This window comes from Neophocaena asiaeorientalis, unplaced genomic scaffold (genome assembly GCF_003031525.2).
Source record: "Neophocaena asiaeorientalis asiaeorientalis breed wild unplaced genomic scaffold, Neophocaena_asiaeorientalis_V1.1 scaffold479, whole genome shotgun sequence".
In the NCBI taxonomy this organism is placed as follows: domain Eukaryota; kingdom Metazoa; phylum Chordata; class Mammalia; order Artiodactyla; family Phocoenidae; genus Neophocaena; species Neophocaena asiaeorientalis.
In genome coordinates this window covers 3,174,660-3,194,891 of record NW_020173774.1, presented here as the reverse complement: position 1 = coordinate 3,194,891, position 20,232 = coordinate 3,174,660, and the positions used below count along the sequence as shown (strand labels likewise).

General features: G+C 52.7%; 1 protein-coding gene across 12 annotated transcripts in view; it reads right to left on the bottom strand.

Annotated features, from left to right (window-relative positions):
* Nucleotides 1–20,232, bottom strand: part of CEP164 (centrosomal protein 164) — a 69,687-nt gene that overhangs the window by 19,750 nt on the left and 29,705 nt on the right. For 10 of the 12 annotated variants that reach the window (XM_024751775.1, XM_024751770.1, XM_024751776.1 and 7 more), the window contains 6 exons: nt 13,400–13,783; nt 12,351–12,431; nt 10,392–10,475; nt 6,290–6,375; nt 5,061–5,228; nt 2,336–2,473 (listed from right to left, as the gene is read on the bottom strand). In XM_024751775.1, the coding sequence (XP_024607543.1) occupies nt 2,336–2,473; nt 5,061–5,228; nt 6,290–6,375; nt 10,392–10,475; nt 12,351–12,431; nt 13,400–13,783 (941 nt within the window). The remainder of the gene's footprint in view (nt 1–2,335; nt 2,474–5,060; nt 5,229–6,289; nt 6,376–10,391; nt 10,476–12,350; nt 12,432–13,399; nt 13,784–20,232) is intronic. The other 2 variants (XM_024751779.1, XM_024751777.1) reach the window with 2 other exon arrangements.

Genomic DNA, 20,232 nt, shown 5'->3' with positions numbered 1-20,232 from the left:
TCCCTCATGGATTCCTCCCCAGAGTGGCTCATGGCCCTGTTTCCGACTCCCTACCAGGGCTCTCCCTGCTACTTGACGCTCAATGCCAGCAGTTTGGGAAGCCCCCAGAGGCTGCTCTCTGACTCTCAAACTGAACAGAGGCCAGTGTGTATGAGCCAGCGGGAGAAGCAGCAGCATGTCTCCTCGCTGCTAGAACTCCTAGCCCTGAGACCTAGAATAGTCCATGGAGGCCCAGGAATGGGAAACCGTCCTCCCCACTCTGCCAAGGGAGCCGGGCAGGAGACCCTTCCCCAAGCCAAAGACAGTAGCAAGAGCACAACCAGAATGCCAGGCTCCGTATCTCCCCGATGATGCCACAGCTTCATCCGCTTAGAGTGAATTCACTGTTTGGAAATGTGTAAAAGAAATTCTAACGTGGACGCATAAGGCGGGTGGTAGATAAGGAACACTGGTATCGGTTAAAGAGATGTCTATAATGAAGGCTGTTATGTTGCTTGTATTCTGGTTCTTAAAGGAGATACCCAAAGAGAAACCCCAAGAACATTTTAAGCAACGAAAGCGTAAGCGGGATAAAGTGTTTTGCCTCCCAGAGCGGCTTTCCTAAAGGCCAGGACATGCTGGCATTCCCAGGTCCCTAAATCTTACATCAGAAATTGGTCTGGCCACCCAACCACCATCTTCTCCCGCGGTGCTCCAGCTGCGGCAGGCCTGGCACAGTGGCCCAGTGGACCCCAACGGCATATGGACGTGGTCCAATCAAGGACAATAGTGGCCAGAGCCCAAGAGGGGAGCCAGTCCCCCGTCCACCGCTGGGGATGTAAAACTCCCTCCTCCCTCAGCTCCCACACTGCAGCAGACAGAAGGCATCAGGCTGGATCAAATTAGAAGAGCAGAAGTAAACAAGGGCTCTGGAATTCCATTTCAGCCCCTTGAGGCCAGAGAGAGAAGGAAGACACAAAAGGCTACTGCTATCTCTGAAATATCATTAAGATCTTTCCTAAAATCATGACTCAGACCAGAAGCAGTCTTGAGTCCTGCCTTCAGTTCTCTTCTGCTCCCAAGCCCGTCTCCCCCCTTCCAATTCCCAGCTTCCTCTCAGTCCCCTGTCCCAGCCCGACTGATGCAGATGTAAGACGTGGCCACCACCTCCTCTGAGAATCCCGCCCTCGGAAAGAGCCTCCCCCCGCAGCTCTCAGCCTCATCAACCCTCCAACTCATTTCCAACCTGAGCTGAAATCACCTTTTTTCCCTGAGATGGTACCTTTTAATGTCTCTCTCCCCTGTGGGCTACGTAGCTGTGTGGAGCCCTGGGGACAGATGCTGCGGAGAGATGGGGCATCAGCCGGCGTGCCTGTGTGTGCCCAGGCTGCACGCACCACTGAGCCTGCCTGCACGTCTGGCACACAGGCAAATGGGGCTGCTTTTCAGTGGGCCTCTCCTCCGTGTCCCTGTTTTAAAGATCGAGTGTCCCAAACTCCCAGCTTAGGTCCGAGGCGGTCAAACAGTGAGCCTGAAAGATCTATGAGATAACTGGGCAGTTGAAGACTCCAGAGGAAGAGGCAGGTCCAATTTCTAGGCCACTCCTCAGGTATCAGCATCAGTGAGACACAGTTTGCAACAGTTAGTGGCCAAGAAGAGGCTCAGTAAGAGCGTCATCCTTTCAGACGGGCCACCGAGTTACTCCGAGCCGTATGAGGGAAAGCAAAGAGAGAAGGCGGGCAGGGAGGGAGGAGAGGGAGGCGGATATGATACCCATGGCCCTGAAATGGCCAGGGTACCACTAAAACTCAGATCACTATCAGGGATCTTGTCTCCGCTCACTTTCAACCCAGTTGTTTTAATTCATTTACCCTCTCTCTATACACACCTCATGAAAGATGCTGGGATGACAAACGGAAGGGTATCCTTGTTTCCCAGACCCAGGCCTCTGGCCATAAAGCACGCACAGCGGTGGCTGCTTGCTAGCCCTGCCTGCACTCCCTGACCTGCCCTTTGCTCGGAACTCCTCCTGATTCAGCTTGACAATATCTGCGCAGGTGACAGACTCTACTAATCATGCTTTTTATTTTCTGTATTTCACGATGTTATGGCATCTGAAAAAGCTGGCTGGTCAAAGAGACGGTGCCCCCTCCCAGACCAGCCAATCCTTAGAGACAGCAAAGGGAGTATGTCTTTCACATGCAAACCAACCAATCCCTACACCCCCTACCATCTCCTGATCTATTTCCCACGCCCAAGATCACCTAGGGCCAGGCACCAGGTAACTAGAGACCAGGCCCAGAGCCCTCCAAAATTATTCAAACTTTCCACCCCTCCACTCGCTCAGGGTACTTACCCTGTCTCGCCCATTGCTTCCCACGAAAACCCCAATAAAGGCTCTGGGTTACGCTCTTCCTTCTCGCCTCTTCGGCCTCCTGGCCAACTCTGGTCCTTCCCCACGTGGCCCCACCCGGCGTGGCATGCCCTCTTCTCTCTGGAAATATAAGGAATAAATTCTTCTTTCAGTGGCATTGGCCTCTCTGTGTTGTCACTCAGTCACCTTCATAAATGAAAATTCCATGGATACAAATGAGGCTCAGACACAGAGCCACTCCCCACGAATCCCAGAAAATCAATCCATTCTTAGCTGTAAAGATTAATAACAAGGAAGTTATGGAGCCTGAGAAGACTTAGGAAAGGAACAGAAGACATTTCCTAAGGGCGCTGAATTTTACACTGAAACTGTGTGGTCCAGGAGAGAGCCCCCCAGCAGGGGCAGCCTCACTGGGGTGGGAGGAGAAACACAAAGGAAGGGAACTCATCAGCCCAGGCAGCCAGGAGGAGCCTCACCGGCCAGCTTCTCTTCCAGAAGCCCTGGAAAAATGCCCTCTGACCTCTGCCCAGAGGGTCCTGTTTCTGAACCCCACTCACCTCCTGTCCTCATCAAAAGCACCCTGATCTGGCTGCCCACAGCCACCCAGGGGACCTGGGAAAGCTATGTCATTCCTCAGGGGCAGAGCTGTCACTGTGGGATATATCACCACCTGAAAAACGGGCTACCCCTTCGCTCCATCGTTCCTGCAGCGCTACAGCGATGACATGATTGTGCCCCGCCAGCTCTCGGTGACGCTTCCTGTGAGTAATCAGGGCGTGAACCTGTCTCTGCCCAACAGTCGGCCCGAATCCTGAGGACGCTTCATCCTTCTGTGCTGCTCAGTTCACAGACAGGAAAACCTGTATCACCCTGACACCCGTTTCTCTCCATGCAGAGAAAAGGCACGGTGGCTACAGAGCAAGGGTCACAAGTCGACGGCTCAGGCGACTAGAGGGCTCAGGTCCTAATTCTGCAACCGACTGGTGACGTGACCTTGGGCAAATCACTTCACCTCCCTGAACCTCAGTTTCCTTATCTCTAAAGGGGTGAGAAAGGGGAGGAGAGCGGAAAGGTTTCTAAGTTTTAGAAGTGCTTGGTGCAACAGCACAGCTGAGCTTTGAACCCAGGCACAAAAGATATATACTGTGTACTGGATAATTCCATTCATATGAAGTTAGAGAACTGGAGAAACGAATCTATGGGACAGAAGCTAGAATAGCGGTGACCTAGGGCAGGTGGACTGAGAGGAAAGGGGCCTGAGGAAACCTTCAGGAGGGACGGAAATGTCCTGCTAATGACCTGGGTGGTTGTGATACGGTGTATACGTATGTAAACACTCACTGACTTGGACATTTCAGATGTATGTTCTTTCATGTATATAAATACCTCAATAATTTTTTCAAAAAAAAACATGCTTGGTAGAGGGGAAAACACGCTTTACCAGGTTTCTGCTAATGACCCAGGAGATACCCTACCCCCTCCCCCTCGCTTCCAGCCTCGTACCCCAGGTGCTGACCAGGGGAGCCCCGGGGGCTGCTTAGGGGTCAAGGTTGCACGCAGAACCAAGGGTTCACTCACTCTCCCCCCACTCCACTCCTTGAGCCGGAGCCAGAGCATCCCCTCCCCACCATCCAAGACCAAATGGGCACTGAAGCAATCCACACACAGTGGAGGGCAGGAACAGATGTGAAAACTGGCCCTTACACCTCTGGAGAGACTGGCAGGGTGGGGCCGACTGCCACCTTCTCCTAGGGGCCCTCGGCCTCATCCTGCCCAGGGCCCGGCCCCTCAGCCTGGGAGCACTGCTCCTCACCCCTCTCGTGGGCGGCAGGTGGGCTCGGGATCTCCTCCTTTGACAGCAACAAGGAAGCAACTGTGTTAAAGCCAGAGGAAGGTGAGAGGCTTCAGGTGTACCCCATTCAGGGTCCAAGGTCTGTGATGGGGACAAAGGAGGCAGCGGCCCCGGCAAGACCTGTGGTTTCCCTATCTCAGGTCTCAGATCCCAGCTCCCCTCCCTGCCTCTCCCCGAGCAGTTTACACTGAAGGACCAGAGATTCACGTCCCAGGTGGGATGCAGAATGGTTATGGCGCCCAGGAGAGGCCCTGCACACAGCAGAGTTCCGCGGATGCTGCCGACTAAACACGGCTGCTACTCAGCCTCCCCCAGTGACTCATTCCAACCAGATGAGCTCTAAGACCAGCGTCTTTCTCTTGCCAGGGGAACAAACTAGCAAGTCTACACCGGCTCTGGAGCAGGCTAGGGAGTGAAGGTCCCCTCAGCTGGCCTCAGGGAAGCCCCGGGCCCTGCACCCAGCAGGGCTCCCCACAGGCTTGCTGAGTGACTAGCAGTGGGATGCCTGCTGGGAAGGAGGGGGCTGGCAGGTGGGGACCGGAAGAAATGGCGCCCCTGGCAGGAACAGCCTAGTCCAGGGTGATAGCAGTCTCTGCCCCGGCCCCTGGCAGGAGGGCAGCTGGGTCAGAAGACATACTTCCTAGTTCCAGAGTTTCTAAGCTCCCCTAATCAGACTGTGCACCCCAACTTTAGCTGTAGGCCAAGGACGAGGAAGAGGCAGATTTCCTAACTCTCCAGCTTGTGTGAAACACTCAGCAGAAAGGTCTGTGGCTTAGGCTGCAACCCCGCCCCCTGCTCTCCCCACCTCTCCAGGCCCGCCACGCCCACCCTGGGAGGCTTCCAGCCCACCCTTACCTCTGCAGGGAACCAGGGGGCGTGGGGCTGCCTGCAGAGCCCTCCCCAGGCTCCTCTGCCCCCTTCTGTTCCAGCTGCTCCTCCAGGGGCTGCGGGGGCCCTTCATCCGTGGCCTGGCTGTGAAGGGGACTCTGGAGCCGCTCCCCATGCAGAAGAGGAGGAGATAACCTGGGCAGAGCAGCAGAGTCAGGGCCTCCACTCGGACAGCAGCGGGAGAATTGGGGAGTGGAGTACGGGGACCGAGGTCCATGCCTCCTGTGGGCTGGACCTCAGCCGGGGCCCCACCTCCATGGAGAGCCCACGGAGGCCAAAGCAGCCAGAAAAGCAGGACGAAGGAACTCCCTCCGGAGCTCTCCCTTTGACTGGATACACTCAGCCTTCCCAGGTCCCTGGGCTGCATTTGCTTGGCCCAGGAGCGAGAGCTGGGCACACTCACAGGTGTATGCATTCCTGCCATCACTGGGGCCGGGGAGAGTGTGTGTGTGTCTTGGGGGCGGGGGGTGATGATGGAAGAACTGAGCAGAAAAGAGGGAGAAAAAGAGAAGCCAGACTTCCACGGTCAGACTATAGACAATGCATGAAGCTGTAGCTTCAAGTAAGAATGCTGATAGCTTTTCAAGGTCCAAAAAGTAGAACGACCACCCACTTCCCCTTCCAGGGTGGCAGCCCTTCTCTTATCATGGGCTCAGGCCTGGGAAGCTGGAAGCTCCTGTCTCTCAATCTCTCGCTCTCTCTCACTCTCTCACTCTCTCTCTCTCTCTCTCTCTCTCACTCACACACACACACGCACACACACACACACACACACAGCCACGGCCATTTCTGATGTGGTAAGGCCTGGCTCGGAGCTCTGAGCTGCACTACCGACCCTCTAACATGGTCCCCCGGACCTCGAGCAGGCTATCCGGCCCTGGCCCACGAGCAGGGACACACAAGCCTTCATCCAATCTGATGAAAAGGACAGAGCCTTGTCCCCACAATGGTGCTATGGGCACAAAGTACTCCCATATGCTCCAGCAGTACCTCCCACTCCTGACTTGGTTTGGGTACACACACACACACACACACACGCACACACACGCACACACGCAGACTTTGCAAGGCCATCCAGTCAGTTCACCATCTGCCTTCAGGCAGGAGCACACCGAGGTACGTAGACCAAAGCCAGGAATTCTGCCCAAGTCCACGCCATCCCAAAGTCCCTGAGGGTGGCCTCCCACGCACTATACCTCTCCGAGCCTCTGGACTTCTTGCTCTGCAGCTCATCTTGGCTGGACTGGCTGGCATCCTTGTCTTCTCTCCCCAACCTCTGGGCCTGTAGGCAAGTAGCAGTGGAAAGTGTATACTTTGGGGGTTGGGGGGTCTGCATTGGGTCCTTTAATCCTCCAACTGACTCTCATGCCAGGAGGAAGCACTGAGAGGTGGCTCTTGGTGAGTGAGGACCACTCGGGATGCAGAAGAGAAGGTCGCCTAATGCACAGTGAAGGCCCTGGGGCTTTGGCTAAGCCCCCAGGCTCACAGCTGCTCCCAGGGCCGGCCTTGCTGGCCTGGGGAGGATGAGTCAGACACCAAAGCCACTGCAGGCAGAGGCAGAGGCTGAAGCAGAACACATAAGAAAAAGAAAATCCTGCCTTCTGCAGTTGGAAACCCTTCACTGCCAGTTGTACAAAGCGGAGCCATCCATGAACACCCCAGATCCACAGAGGCCCCAGACCACCAGTGCCAGTGATAATCGGGGACGCTCAAATTAAGCGAACAAGACTGGGCACAGCAGACAAGTGCGTCAAAGAGGAAGGACCCTGGAGACATGGAGACTTGGTGAAATGACAGAGAGCTGTACTCCAGACGAGAAGGGCACTGTGTGGGCACCTGAAGGGAGGAAGACGGGGCGCTCCTCTGCTCCCCCGACACCCAGTTCCCATCAGTAGACAATGATGCCCCCTTCCTAGTCAGGGATTTTACCAGCCAGACAGCGCAAAACAAAACAAAAAAAAGCCAACCCCAAATCTCATTTTAAAGCTTAGGCGTCTAGGCAAATTTAGCAAGCTGGTGAAAAAGGACTATTCTTGATACATTCACATATTTTCTGCAGGGGTGAGGTCACGCGGGGAGAGTAGGGCAGTCAGCCTGGACTCAACCCTTTGTTCTAACACCTCCTCCACTACGAAATGGGATAGCAAACCAGAGCTCACAGGGCTTCTGGTGAAGATTAAATGAGATCACGTACATAAAGCCCGACTCCGGCCCAAAAGAAGGCATAATGCCACAAATACGAGCTCTCCTCTTCCCCAGCCTGAGGAAAAACAAAACACAAAAGAAACCCAGCTTTGCCAGTGCCAGTCCCCATCCTAGGACCTGCACTCCTTCTGTCACACTGACAGGAGCCCTGTCTGTTCCGGGACACGAGGGTTAACAGGAGACGTGGGGCAGGAGACAGACAGCTCACTCCATCTTCCCCAGTAGGGCTCCGGCCAGGCTGGCACACCTCCGTGTCCCCAGCCCCATGCCCCCAGCCCCCCACACCTCTCCACTGGCAGCCTGAGCCCCAGCAGCTGTGGCCGACTCTGCCATCTGGATGGGTCTGAACTATAAGCCAGCTCCCCCAGATTACATGAAAAATAGCAATGCTGCCTGGGAGTGCCTCCTGGTGCCCGCAGCAGAAGGGCTCCCTGCCAGCGCTGCCACTCCTAATCGCATCAGCCGGGCAGAGCCCGCAGACAATGGCGGGGCGGGCCGCCCTTCTCCCACCCCACCTCCTTCCCTTCCAGAGCTCAACTCACAACTTGTCTTCCCTACAATTCACAACGAGCTCAGCAGACAGCTCCCCCTCTCTTTTCAAGGAAAAACAAAAACAAAAACAATCACACAGGCCAATCTATTTCACAAACTAAAATACAAGATGGGTAACAAAGTGCAGTGATTGTAATTAATATCGGCGGACAGAGCCCTGAATCAGAAAGGACAAGCTACAGACAAGGCCTATTTCCTTCTTATTTCACCTTCCATATTTCTGCTAGAAACTCAACTAGCCCCCAGCTAGAGAATAAGGGACACCTTGGGTAAATACCCAGACAGAGGTCCTTTGAGCAGAGTTTTTACCTTCTCCCTAGACATTTTTGCCCCAGAAAGGGAGTCAAAGGAACCAGACAAAGAAATCAGACATATCGGCACTCTTCAGAAAGGGGAGACACAAGCACATTCTAAGCCACTGGCCTAAGACTGCTCAAGACACCACTTCCCCAACCTAAACTTAGCTCCGGGGTTTTGTTTTTTGTTTATGATGCAGTCCTCAGTTTAATAAATCCCAGTAAGTCACAGTGCATTCATAAAGCAGAATGCTATGCAACCAATAAAAGGAGTAGGGCAGATCTGAAATAGCATGGAAATAAGTTAAGGGTCTATTCTCGAATTTGAAGAGCATATTGCCAAGCAGTTTTTAATAGCACAGTTCCAATTTCTGTGGGGAAAAAAAGATTAACAAATAGAAAATAAATACATGCTTATATGTGTACAGAAAATTTTCTGGAAAGGCACATTGAAAATGTTAATGGAAACTAACAGTCCCTACCCGCGGGAGGGAGTAAGACTGCAGGAAGTAGAAGACTTTGACCTTCTGTATTATTTGAAATAATTTTATGGTCATTTTTTGTAACCTATTATAAAATTCATCATGTTTGTAATTCATTATAATCATTATCTTGACCGTGGCGGTGATGTGAAAGGTGTAAACATATGGTAAAACTTATCAAATGGTACCATTTATATGTGTCCAGTTTATTTATGTCAATTAGATCTCAATAAAGATGCATAAAAAATGTTTAAGTGAACAAAAATTAATTTAGCTCAGTTCTAAGCTTCTGCACTGGCCCTGGCCTTGGGAGAGATCCAGAGAATATGGAAAATGGACAAGTGCCCCCCGGAAAGACAAGGGGGACTGTACCTATGGTTCAATCCGTCCCACAAAGAGGCTGCTTCTTGTCCCTCCAGCTCTACCTCCCTGCTCAGCCCCTCCGTGCCCTGAAGTGAGAGGCAGACACAACCTCGCAAAGGGCTCCACGCGGTCAGCCAACCTGAGCACCCAGCACTGCTCCACACTGGTCATGAGATACAGCTTAGGGCCCCCTCTGCCAGGGCGGCTGCCTCAGAGGGTGCCTCACGAGAAGCAAATGCAAGCCAGGCCCTGCTACTGCTTTTTTTTTTTTTTTTCCTGCTACTGCTTTATAACAAGTGGCATGGCCCAAAAAGAGGCTGCTCGCCTCATGAGGTCTTAGGCAGGACCTAGAAATCTGTCTTCTTTAAAGTCCCCCAAGTATTCTAATACTGGCCAGATTCTGGAGACGGAGCAATGGAAATTCACCTTGCCCATTCTACTCAGTAAGGTGTCTCACAAATCACCTGCTCCAAACCCTTCCTGACAAACACCACCTGGCCTTGTCTGTGCCCTTCAAGACCTCCAAACTGCAGTGCTGCAGACGGTGGGGACCAAGGTCCAGCAGAACCAAGAAGAACATGTCAGGCACAAATGCAACCGACCTTGTAACTCCATCCTGTCTCAGGACTCGCTTCACTAAGGGCACCCAGGCCTGATTCACATTAAATACCTTGTTTGTTTCACCCAGACCAAATGCCCGCTCAGACTTGCAAAGACCACATGTCAGAATCTCTCTCCTCTCAACAACCCTACAGAGGAGGCAAAAATGATCTTGGCTTCAAGCTCCTTAAGGACAGGGTCTGTGTCTGAGCTTACATCTGGCAGGGGAGACAAAGAACCATAAAACAAAAGAAGCAGCACCAAAGGGAGCAAAGGAAAGCAAAGGGAAGGAACGAGAAATCGTGCTTGGAGGAGGTGACGTCAGAGGTGGACCTCCAAGACCAAGAGCGAGCTTGCCGGGACAAAAGGAAAAGCAGCCCAGCAGGCAGAGTGGTGAAGGGGGTGGAGGGGGTGGCCCCAGGGGAACGGCGAGTGGTGGGCACAGCCGGGGCACGGGCGGTGGGCTGAGGATGAGGCTGCAGAGGTTGGATGGGCCAGGCTGGCAAGTGCCTTGAAACCCACAAACTACACAGCGCTTTGCACGGGAGCAAGTGGTCGGCCCTCAGCTGCTAAGTGACTGGATAAACAGACAAATATATGGCGGTGGAGGACACGGAATGACTGAATTCACGGCAGCAACAGAGCATGTATGTCGGAAGCCCCATCACAGGCACCGTCAGGGCCTTGCCTTAATGAATCAGAAGGGAGAGAACTCCCAGAAATGCACCCTGGGATGGGCAGGACTCAGCTCTTGATTATCCTCAAAAGTGAGGCTCCAGCCCAGCCCTAGAGAGGCTCACCTCCCAGCGGGCTCCATCCAGGACAGAGGAGAGCGTGTCCACATCCAGCAGGTGCTCCGAGATCCGGCTGTGGAAACCTAAGTCCTGGAGATGGTAGAGACGGGAAGGTCAGCTCTCCTCTGTCACGCTCAGCGCCCACCAGGGATACAGGGCCTCTCCTCCACCCCCACCTTCCAGAAAGACGCCTACTACATGCCAGGCACTGTACCAAGCACTCCGACAGCTACTCATTAATTTCACCTTCAAACTTAACACTGCGACTGGATGGAAAGGCGTGTGGCAAAGCAAGTCCGGTAAACTGTTCACTGTAGACTCTAGGTGGTGAGTATGAGGCTATTCGCTGTAAGAGTCTTTTAATTTTTCAGTATGTTTGAAATTTTTCATAATCAAATTACAGGGAAAAAAGTAACCCTATGAGACTGATCCTCTTATTCTTAGCTCACGGAGGAAGCAGTTTGAGAGCCCAAGTAATTTACCCAAGGTCATGTATCTGGTAAGCAATAGGGCGGGGGGTCAGAAGTGCCCTGGGCCACCTCCAAAGCCCAAGCTCTTTGTGTGACATGTGCTGCAAAGCATGTCACTTTCCAGCTGTCTCTCCCTCCTGGTGCCCAACCAGGAGGCCAAAGTGCCCAGAAGCCCCGTGGGCAGCTTGGACACCAGGGCCTGCCAGGCTCCACCCAGCTGGTTCCTTCCCCTTCCCATACAGGTGTCCCTCTGGACAATGGGGATGAATTAGGGCCACTTCCTCCACCAGCTTCTCTTTGGGACGGGCAGCAAGTGCCCACACAGGTGCCAGCTCCCCGCAGCCCTTTGGCTGCCGCAGAGCCACGAGCCCGCCCCCTCCGACCCCAAGATCGTCACTGGGCTAGGTGACGGACAGCTACCTGACAGCACGCTCACAGGGACAGTTCTGTCATCAGCCCTGATAAATGCAGGGATGCCCAGCCAAGGTCTGGTCCTGCTGTCTGTGGCTTCCTCCACCCACTCCCATAGAGAAGAAAAATGCCGATGGGCAGCCCGTTTCTCCACACAGTGACTCCTTTAGCAGGGCCAGGGCCCTTGCTTCAGAGAGTTCTGTGACACGGTGATTCTTCATGACGGTTTGTGCCAACAAGGACTTTGCCTCCCGTTCCTAGCTTGTGGGTTTTCTTTGCTGATGACATTTCCCTTTCAGCGTGAGTTCTACTCCACTCAATGCAGCTGCCATCTGGTTCCTAAGCCCATGGCTCAGTGAGGGGCTTGAGCACGCAGCCTCCTAATTCCTCTGCACCCCCTCGTATCATTACTGTTCATCCCTGACCCTCTCCCACTAATCCCTTCCCTTTGATCTACCTCCTCCGAACAGATGGAGCGTGGTTTCTGGAAGAAGTGCTCTGCCAAAAAGCACCCCGAACTCCTCCCCATAGATAACAAGCCTGGCAAGTGAAGCCGGGCTACAGCAGGCTGCGTGGAAGGACTGGGACAAAGAAACCATGGATGTTGGCATTCCAGGACAAAGTCTTAACTTGGGAAATGACACCACACCACAGCATCCTTCCTGGTCAGAGCCTGAGAGCCTGAGGACTGGTCCTCGCCATGGCTCAGTGATTCCACAAACACACACAGTCTCTAACCTCCTAGGTTCAAGTAATGCTCCTGCTAGAGCCCAGAGGCAATGACCTCATATGATCTCACAGGCACTTCACACGGCAGTAATAGTAAAAACAGCTATGTCTGTTTAATGTTTATATGCTAATGTTTTATACTCTTTACACCACTTTCTTCTCACAACAAACCTATAAAGTAGGTAATGTTATCCTTAGTACGCAGGGCTGAGAAAATGGAGTTAGACAAGACCCAGGTTTGAGTCCTAACTTCCCCACTTACAAGCCGTGAGATGCTCAGCGAATCACGCAAACACAGGCCCTCGCAAACCCATGCTCTTCACCACCACTCTGCTGCCCCCTATCTCAGACTCACCAGGCCAAGAAAGGACTTGGGGTCAGAAGCAGTGGAGTCTGAGGGCTGTAGTTCCTTCATGTGTTCACTGATCTCTGACTCCTGGGGAGACAGACCCACAGAGAAGTCACCAGAGCAGAGGACAGAGGGTTGTGACCACTATCCACGGTGCCAGTACAGGGCTGAACCCAAACCGAAATCCACCTCTTCTGGAAAACCTGGAAGAGGCCTGTGGACCCTCCCATTCTCTCTGGACACCTGCCCCCGGCCCCCTCAGGCTGGGCAGGGCAACACTCTTTACACTTGGAAGGAGGGCCAAGTGAAGCAGAGTGGGAGATGGTTAGAAAGTCGGCAGTGGGGAAGTTTGATGGGATCCTAGGAAAACAAGATGAGTGTATCTTTTCCAGGAAGTAGCTAAAAGCTCTTTAAATGAATTCCCTCACCATCCACCTGGAGGAAGGGCGGGACTAAGGGCTGGAAAATAAAGATGCCAAATGCTCTCACAGCTGGGTCCTACTTCTATCCATCCGGGTCACTGGCCTGATCTTACCAAGCAAGACTCCCGCGTCTTGGGTTGTTCAAAGGAGCCAGAGAGACCAATGAAGAGTCTTCTTGTAACCTAACTGACCAATGCCGGGGCAGGACACTCCCAAACGTCCCCCCCACTCCCCTCAACAGGCTCCTCTCTCTGCAGGAACACAGGCTGCAACCATGACTCACCCCAAACTGATGTCAAGAAGTAGGAGGGGGAGGCAGGAAATGGCAAGAGGAAGTAAGTGGGAGACCAGAGGAATAGGAATACCCCAGGAAGTGCCAACGGAAAAGCAAATCTCTGCTCTGAATTTCTAGTGCCAGCAGGTTTGGAGTTTCATTCAGGATTTTACTGCCTGCTGGGTCTGGGCATATTTGTCACAATTAAGGGTTCTGGCTGATGTTGACGGCCCATCGCCGGGCCTGCAAATGCAGCTCCTGACTCAGTAATAACGATGAAGGGAGAGGAACGTGCACAGGGCACGAGAGAGCGGCAGAGGGCTGCAGCCAGCAACTGCCCACGGGACAAAGTGACTTACTTCGCTCGCCTCTGATCTGCTCTCTTTCGGGACGGAAGCCTCCTTCTTTGGCTCCTTTGCTGCCTCTTCCTGCAGGGAACCCTCCTCTCTTGCATCCACCAGGTCCTCTGGTGCCTCTTTTTTATTGGCTTTGGCAGGCTGATGGCCCGCGGGGTCGCCCCCGGGGTCCGCCACACTCCTGGACATCCCGGGATCATTCTTCTCATTCTTTTCTTTTTCTGGGAGCCAACTCGCCCCTCTTCCCTGTTGCCCTTGGCCATCGGCACTGTTCAGGCTGCTATCTGCACCTCGGCTGAAGAGCTTGCCAGGAGTAGGGGGGCTGGCAGCATCGGAATCCAGAGAAGTGTCCTTCTTCTCCTCTGGCTGGCTTGTTCTTGGAGATTCCTAGGGAGCAGAAGACCGTGTCAGAAAGGAAGACGTCAGGAATTAATAAAAGGGTTTAGAGACTTGCTACAAGACGGAGCTGCCATTCCTCGACGCCTACAGTTCTGAAACTAAGGGCTATCCCACACCTCAAAAGCATTTAAAAACACAGATTCCTGGCTCCAGCCCAGCTCCACTGACTCTGAAATTCTATGGTGATCTGAATACACCCAAGCTGACCCCCATCCACTGAGGAGTTTGGAATCTAGTGCGCTGCACTATACAACTCTATCACCACCCATCACTTTCTCGAGTAATAAATCTGGCTCATTCCAGCCCCATTAGATGGCAGGCTCGGAAGTCAATATTTGTTTACGATGATGATGACGGAGAACCGCATGAGAGAAAAGTACCAAAGTCTAGAGTTTCCATTTTTAAAAGGCAGCAGGGAGGAAATACCAGGAGGGTACCCTTCTTGCACAGCAATGAGGGTAGCTCTCTCCCTATAGCCTCCCCCTTAGGGAGGCTGCATAAGCAGCCCTGGAGCCAGGCTCCTCTGTCGGAGGACCATCAAGTGAGTCCTCCGGGCAGCAGGTGCCAGATGGGGTGAGGTGTGTAGAAGACTGATTGGGGGAAATGCCCATGAGGATACGGGAGGCGGGGAGAGGCTTGGGAACGCAGGTCTGAGACCTGTGACATGGGAGAGGGAAGGAGGGGGCTTGAGTAGGAGAGCCTCAGGCCACAGCACAGTTCTGAAAGGGTCTCAGCCACATGGACAGTCCCGCAGCCGTCATGCAGAAATGGCCCTGCTCCGGGGCCCGTCGCACCCCATCAATTCCATCAACAAGCCCGGCCTTGGCACGAGCCGGGGTGGATCAAAGGTTCAGCAGCTGCAGGCCGTTAATCCCCCAAGGTCCCCTCTGCAGGGTCTCTTGAAAGGAGATGGGATCAGGGCACCTCTACAGCTGCCCACCCTGCTCCTCACTCACAAACCCCATGGTAAAGACCAGGAAAAACCTTTAGAGCTACCACAAGAGAAAAAGGAACTCCCCGCTTGGAAATACAGCCAGCGATCTCTCCTAGGCTCAAGCAGAGAAGCCTTCTTCCCAGAAAACACCTGCCCTAAACCTGGGCTGCCAGCGTGAGCAACTTCTTGGCAGGGATTTTTGAGACTTCCTGAAGCCTGACCCTGGACACTCCAACAAGAAGCGTGATGACTAGAGTCCAGAGGGCCAAGGAAAAGCCCCAAACACGCCATTCACCATGCTGTCTGCCTGTTAAAGGATCCACGGAACCCAAAACCATGACCATCCACTGCAGGTCTGGCAGCCGACTGACAAGCCCACCCAAACTTTCCAAGGATGGTTAAGAGAGGCAGGAAAGCAGAGCACTTCAGAGCCTGACTTCGGAGATAGAACACCCAGGTTCAAATCTTGGCTCCGTGCGCTAGGCAAACTGTTTAACTTTTCTGGGCCTCAGTTTCTTCCTCTAAAATATGGGGGTATGGGCCTATCTCATAAGATTGTTGGGAAGGTTAAATAAGTTAACACTCATGAGTGAGTAAAGAACAGAGAACTGTGCCTGGCACACCGTAAGCGCTCCATAAACGCTAACTCATGTTTTATGATGAGACCCACAAGTTCATTCACGGAGCACCTTCTATGAGCCAAACCCCACCGTGGTGACCTGAATAGGAAGATAGATCCTGCCCTCAAGGAACTCAGCTGAGAATGGAGAAAAGTGAAACATCCCAGGTGGCCCTGGCTATGAGCCTTTAGTGCCCAAAGCAAAGGGCACCGGACACGGTGGTGACACTGTGGTCAGTGCCACGCCTGTGCCAGGGAGAAAAGCAGAGGCTGAACAGAGAAGGGGTGGGCTTCCCTCATGCCCTGGCAGCACAAAGGCAGGGTGCCCTCCACTGCTGCCCACCCTCCTGACACCCTAACTTATAGTGTGGAGGAAGTCTTCACGGTCACTGGGTGCAGAGGGGCCAAGATGAGCTCCTCCTCTTTGAGAGGCATCTTCAGGGCGAGGCCAGGTGTCCTCACCTCGGTGTCCCCACAGCAGCCGGCTCTCAGCAGCAGCCAGCACGCAGTGACCGGTCCGTGGGGCTCCTGGATGCCAAGAAGGACGTGGGAGTGTCTCGGGGGGAGTGAGGGGGTCTAACTCAGCAAGCACAGCCAAGCCACCCCGGCCGTGCTCATCTCATGATGAAAGAAAGGCAAGAGACCTCGGATTAGGGGGCAGAGGAGGTGTCGGACCACCAGTTCACATCTCCTCACACGGCCCACAGCCCTTCTCACCCAGCCCAGCCCTGCTTGCTCCTCTGAGGTCATCCCCAGACACACACGTCCTGCCTGTGAACAAGCATTACACCATTTCCCTGCTCTGCTGTGTGCGTGCTTAATACACACACAATCTACCCTGACAAGCTCCCACTGGTCCTCACGGCATCGCCTCTTCCAGGAAGCCTTCCTGAGATCAGCCTTCCTCATCCTTTTTCACAACTACTGTCTTATAACTGCTGACTTCCTTGCCTGTTGCCCTCACCAAATCAGCTCCCTGTTATCCTCGGTGTCTAGTTTCTGGCACATAATAGGTGCTCAGTCAATGCTTGTTGACTGAATATTAAAAGTGATTAAGTGGGGCTTCCCTGGTGGCGCAGTGGTTGAGAGTCCGCCTGCCGATGCAGGGGACATGGGTTTGTGCCCCGGTCCGGGAAGATCCCACATGCCGCGGAGCGGCTGGGCCCGTGAGCCATGGCCGCTGAGCCTGCGCGTCCGGAGCCTGTGCTCCGCAACGGGAGAGGCCACAACAGTGAGAGGCCCGCGTACCGCAAAAAAAAAGAAAAAAAGATTAAGTGGGTCAATGCAGATATAGGAGTTCCTACTCTGTAAAATGGAGGTGTGATATTATCTATTTTACAAAATTATACAGGGATTAGACTATTATTTGTTATAGCACTTATGAAATGGAAAATAGCTAAACAAATATTAACTATTAATATTCAAGATGACGGAAAAACAATAACCTATCAAAAATCAGAGGACCCCAGATCCAGGGGGAGATTCCCATTCTTACACATGAGAGAATATGGCCAGACTACAGAATGTCAGGCCCAGGCTATGCCACTCTCAAGCTAAAATTATTCAAAAGAAAAATGTTCCATGGAGCTTATCCTATTCTGTCTACATAAATAGTAAAATATTAAAACATGGCTAACATGAAAATAAGTGAACTTGCATTCCCTGCGCCCACATCAACTAACTGCAATGAGAGGACAGCCCGGGGGACGTCTTGAGGGGAAGGACAGCAGGGGGAGACTAGGCATTTGTTGTGGATTATCCACAAATGGATGAACGAGAGCTGAGTGTCTGGAAAACCCAGCTGACTCCACGCTCCCCTCCTTTAACTCAGCCCCTGCTCTTCATTCCATCGCGGGGCCCATGGCCTGAGGCCCGGCCCAGGACGCACACCCGGGCCCCTGCGCACAGCCTCCCGCGCCAGTGTTCTGCAGGGCACCCGGGGGATGTACCCACAGCACGGATCTGCTCTCAGCTCAACCGTGCTCACACTCCTTCTGTCTCCTCCTGTCACAGCCCCAGGTCCTTGAGTATAAGGCAAATTCCTGCTGTCTTTTTCCAAAAAGACTTTGCCATCTGCATGAAGAGGGGGGTGCGGGAGAGTGCCTGTACGAACCATTTCATGAATATTTAACATATCCCCCAAAAGCTATGAGGTCTCCCATGCTGCAATCCCCCTCCTGCGGTCCAGAGCACAAAGGCAGGGGCCCTACATTCCACACGGCTCAGGAGGGTGAGAGTGGGAGACAGGGGAGCTGAACACCATGTCCTTGCATTGATCCCGTTCTGGGGAGACCCCCCCCACACCAAGCCAAACACCAATCGGTTTATTTTCCATGACTCCTTCCCACCCAGTCGGTCTCAGTTCTTTGCACTACTCCCCAGAGCTGTTAGCGCTTTCCAATCACACTGACATCATCCTGTTATTTCTAAGCCCAGCTCCCTCCCTCCCCTTTGATCTGCTGATGGTCTTTTCACCAGCACTACAAGGCCATCTGCTGCCTGCTCACCTACCCTTCAGCCTCCCCTCTTTCACTCCCATCCATTCTCAGTGTCTGTTCCAGGAGTAATAGACTAGAAACGGGTTTAAGTTGAAGGCAGGAGAGAGAGAGAGAGAGGGAGAGAGGGAGAGAGGGAGGGAGGGAGAGAGAGAGAGAGAGAGAGAGAGAGACATTCTTGCCATCCTACTGCCCTCTCATGGAATCACGGGCAAAGTGACTGTTGACAGCAAAACAGGGTAAAACAAACCACAGGATAAGCTCTCCATCTCAGGCTGCCGGGGCTGCCCAGAAGCGGGAAGAGGTGGGCAGCTCAGAGGACCCAAGGTCTATAAACTGGGACAAAAGCCATTTTAAAGGGCATGGTAAGCAGAGGCAGCTTCGTCTGTCCTAAAACCCCCTTCATCCCCACCACTAACCTTCCCCACCAGGAAGAGCCCCAGTTCCTGCCTGAGGTTGGAATGCAGGAATTCAACACTCCATGTGGCAAAAAGAACTAAATCTGCTGGGATGCTAGAGATGGGGGGGTGGGGGGAGTGTATTTAACACCTCCCACTCCAGACATTTCTCCCCATCACACTGGGTTGCCTATTTATATTAAAGAGGTTATAAAAAATATATTTAAAAGCTCCACTCCCCCAAAGAAGCATATAAAGATCAGAAGGGAAGCTTTTGAGAATCCAGGACATGTCAAAGAAGAAAATCCCTTTTTGTGTTGACATTTGTAAACTATTATAGAGGAAAAATTAACTAGCCCAAGTCAAAGCACATTATGATTGATCCACATCGGGATCTTCAACCCACCAGCTGAAGCGGGGATCCAGTGTCCACTCTACCCAGGACCTGGGAAAGCCCAGAGAAGAAAAAAGCACAACACGACCTGCCAGGATACCCTCTGGTCCCAGCGTGGCTCATTCATTCACTCACCTATTCATCCACTCAATCGCTCAGCAAAACATACCCACGCACTTCCTAAGTTCCAGGGAGCAGGCCAGGTTCCAGACACACACACATGAACAGGGCACAGTCCCTACTCTCAATGTGCTCAGTCTTGTGGAGACTACCCTCTTTCTCCAAAAGCCGGCGAGTCCCGCTGACACCTCATTCCTACTCACGGACATCCTTCCAGGCTCAAAACCTGAGCCACTGATTCCATCAGCATCGTAAGGTCTTAATGGCAGATGAGAAGAAATAAAGTTATCATGTCAGGGAACCCAAAACAGAAGGCTTTGGATTTAATGCCAACAGACCAGGCCCCATTCAGAAGGAAGTGTCAAAGTAGAGCCAGATCAGGTTGATGACACTCAGAAAATGTGTCACGTGGCAGAAAGCATCAAAGTCACAATCAAAACATATCTGATTGGGCAAAGCCAAAAACGGGGACGGTTTCTGAGGCTACAGAGTGAGCCTAAGTATAACACGGGGCCTGCCCAACGGCTAGAGCTGGGTCAGCTGGGAGAGCCCACCTACACCTAGGTGTCAGCCAGCATTCTCAACTTCAGCCCACCTGGGACCTTCCCCCTAGCTCTCAAGGTGAGCTGAAGACCAAGAAGTAAGAGTCAGAAACAGTAAGACAGTGGAAAGGGATGATAAGGACATAAATAAAAGATAATAAGGAAACATTTAAATCCATGATACGGGCACTGCTGTTTCACTGGTCAGTTTTGTGGTCATTCTAATAAATGTGAGTGATCTCTTTCAGTTCAAAGCCTTTAAAAGAATTTTCTATTTTGTGAAAAGTTTAACTGACCTTGCAATCAATATTTCAATGTCTGGGGAAATCTGAGTTGTTGACTTCATGATTTATTGGTTGTGTGAATACTTTGGACATATTCAGAGAAAGCTTAATTGTTAAAAATTAATAAATTAGACAATAGACCAAGAACAAATAGAAGGGAATGTTCTTTTTCAAGTAGAAGAATGTACTGGGGTTTTTTAGTTATTACGACGACATGATGAGTTTCAGGTTTTGTTTGTTTGAAAGAACATTCTGGGACTTCCCTGGTGGCGCAGTGGTTAAGAATCCTCCTGCCAATGCAGGGGACACGGGTTCGAGCCCTGGTCTGGGAAGATCCCAGATGCCGCGGAGCAACTAAGCCTGTATGCCACAACTGCTGAGCCTGCGCTCTAGAGCCCGCGAGCCACAACTACTGAGCCCGCGTGCCGCAACTACTGAAGCCCGCGCGCCTAGAGCCCATGCTCTGCAACAAGAGAAGCCACCATAATGAGAAGCCCGCGCACTGCAACGAAGAGTAGCCCCCGCTCCCCCGCTCACCGCAACTAAAGAAAAGCCTGCGTGTAGCAACCAAGGCCCAACCAAGGCCCAGCCAAAAATGGAAGGAAGGAAGGAAGGGAGGAAGGAAGGGAGGGAGGGTGGAAGGGAGGGAGG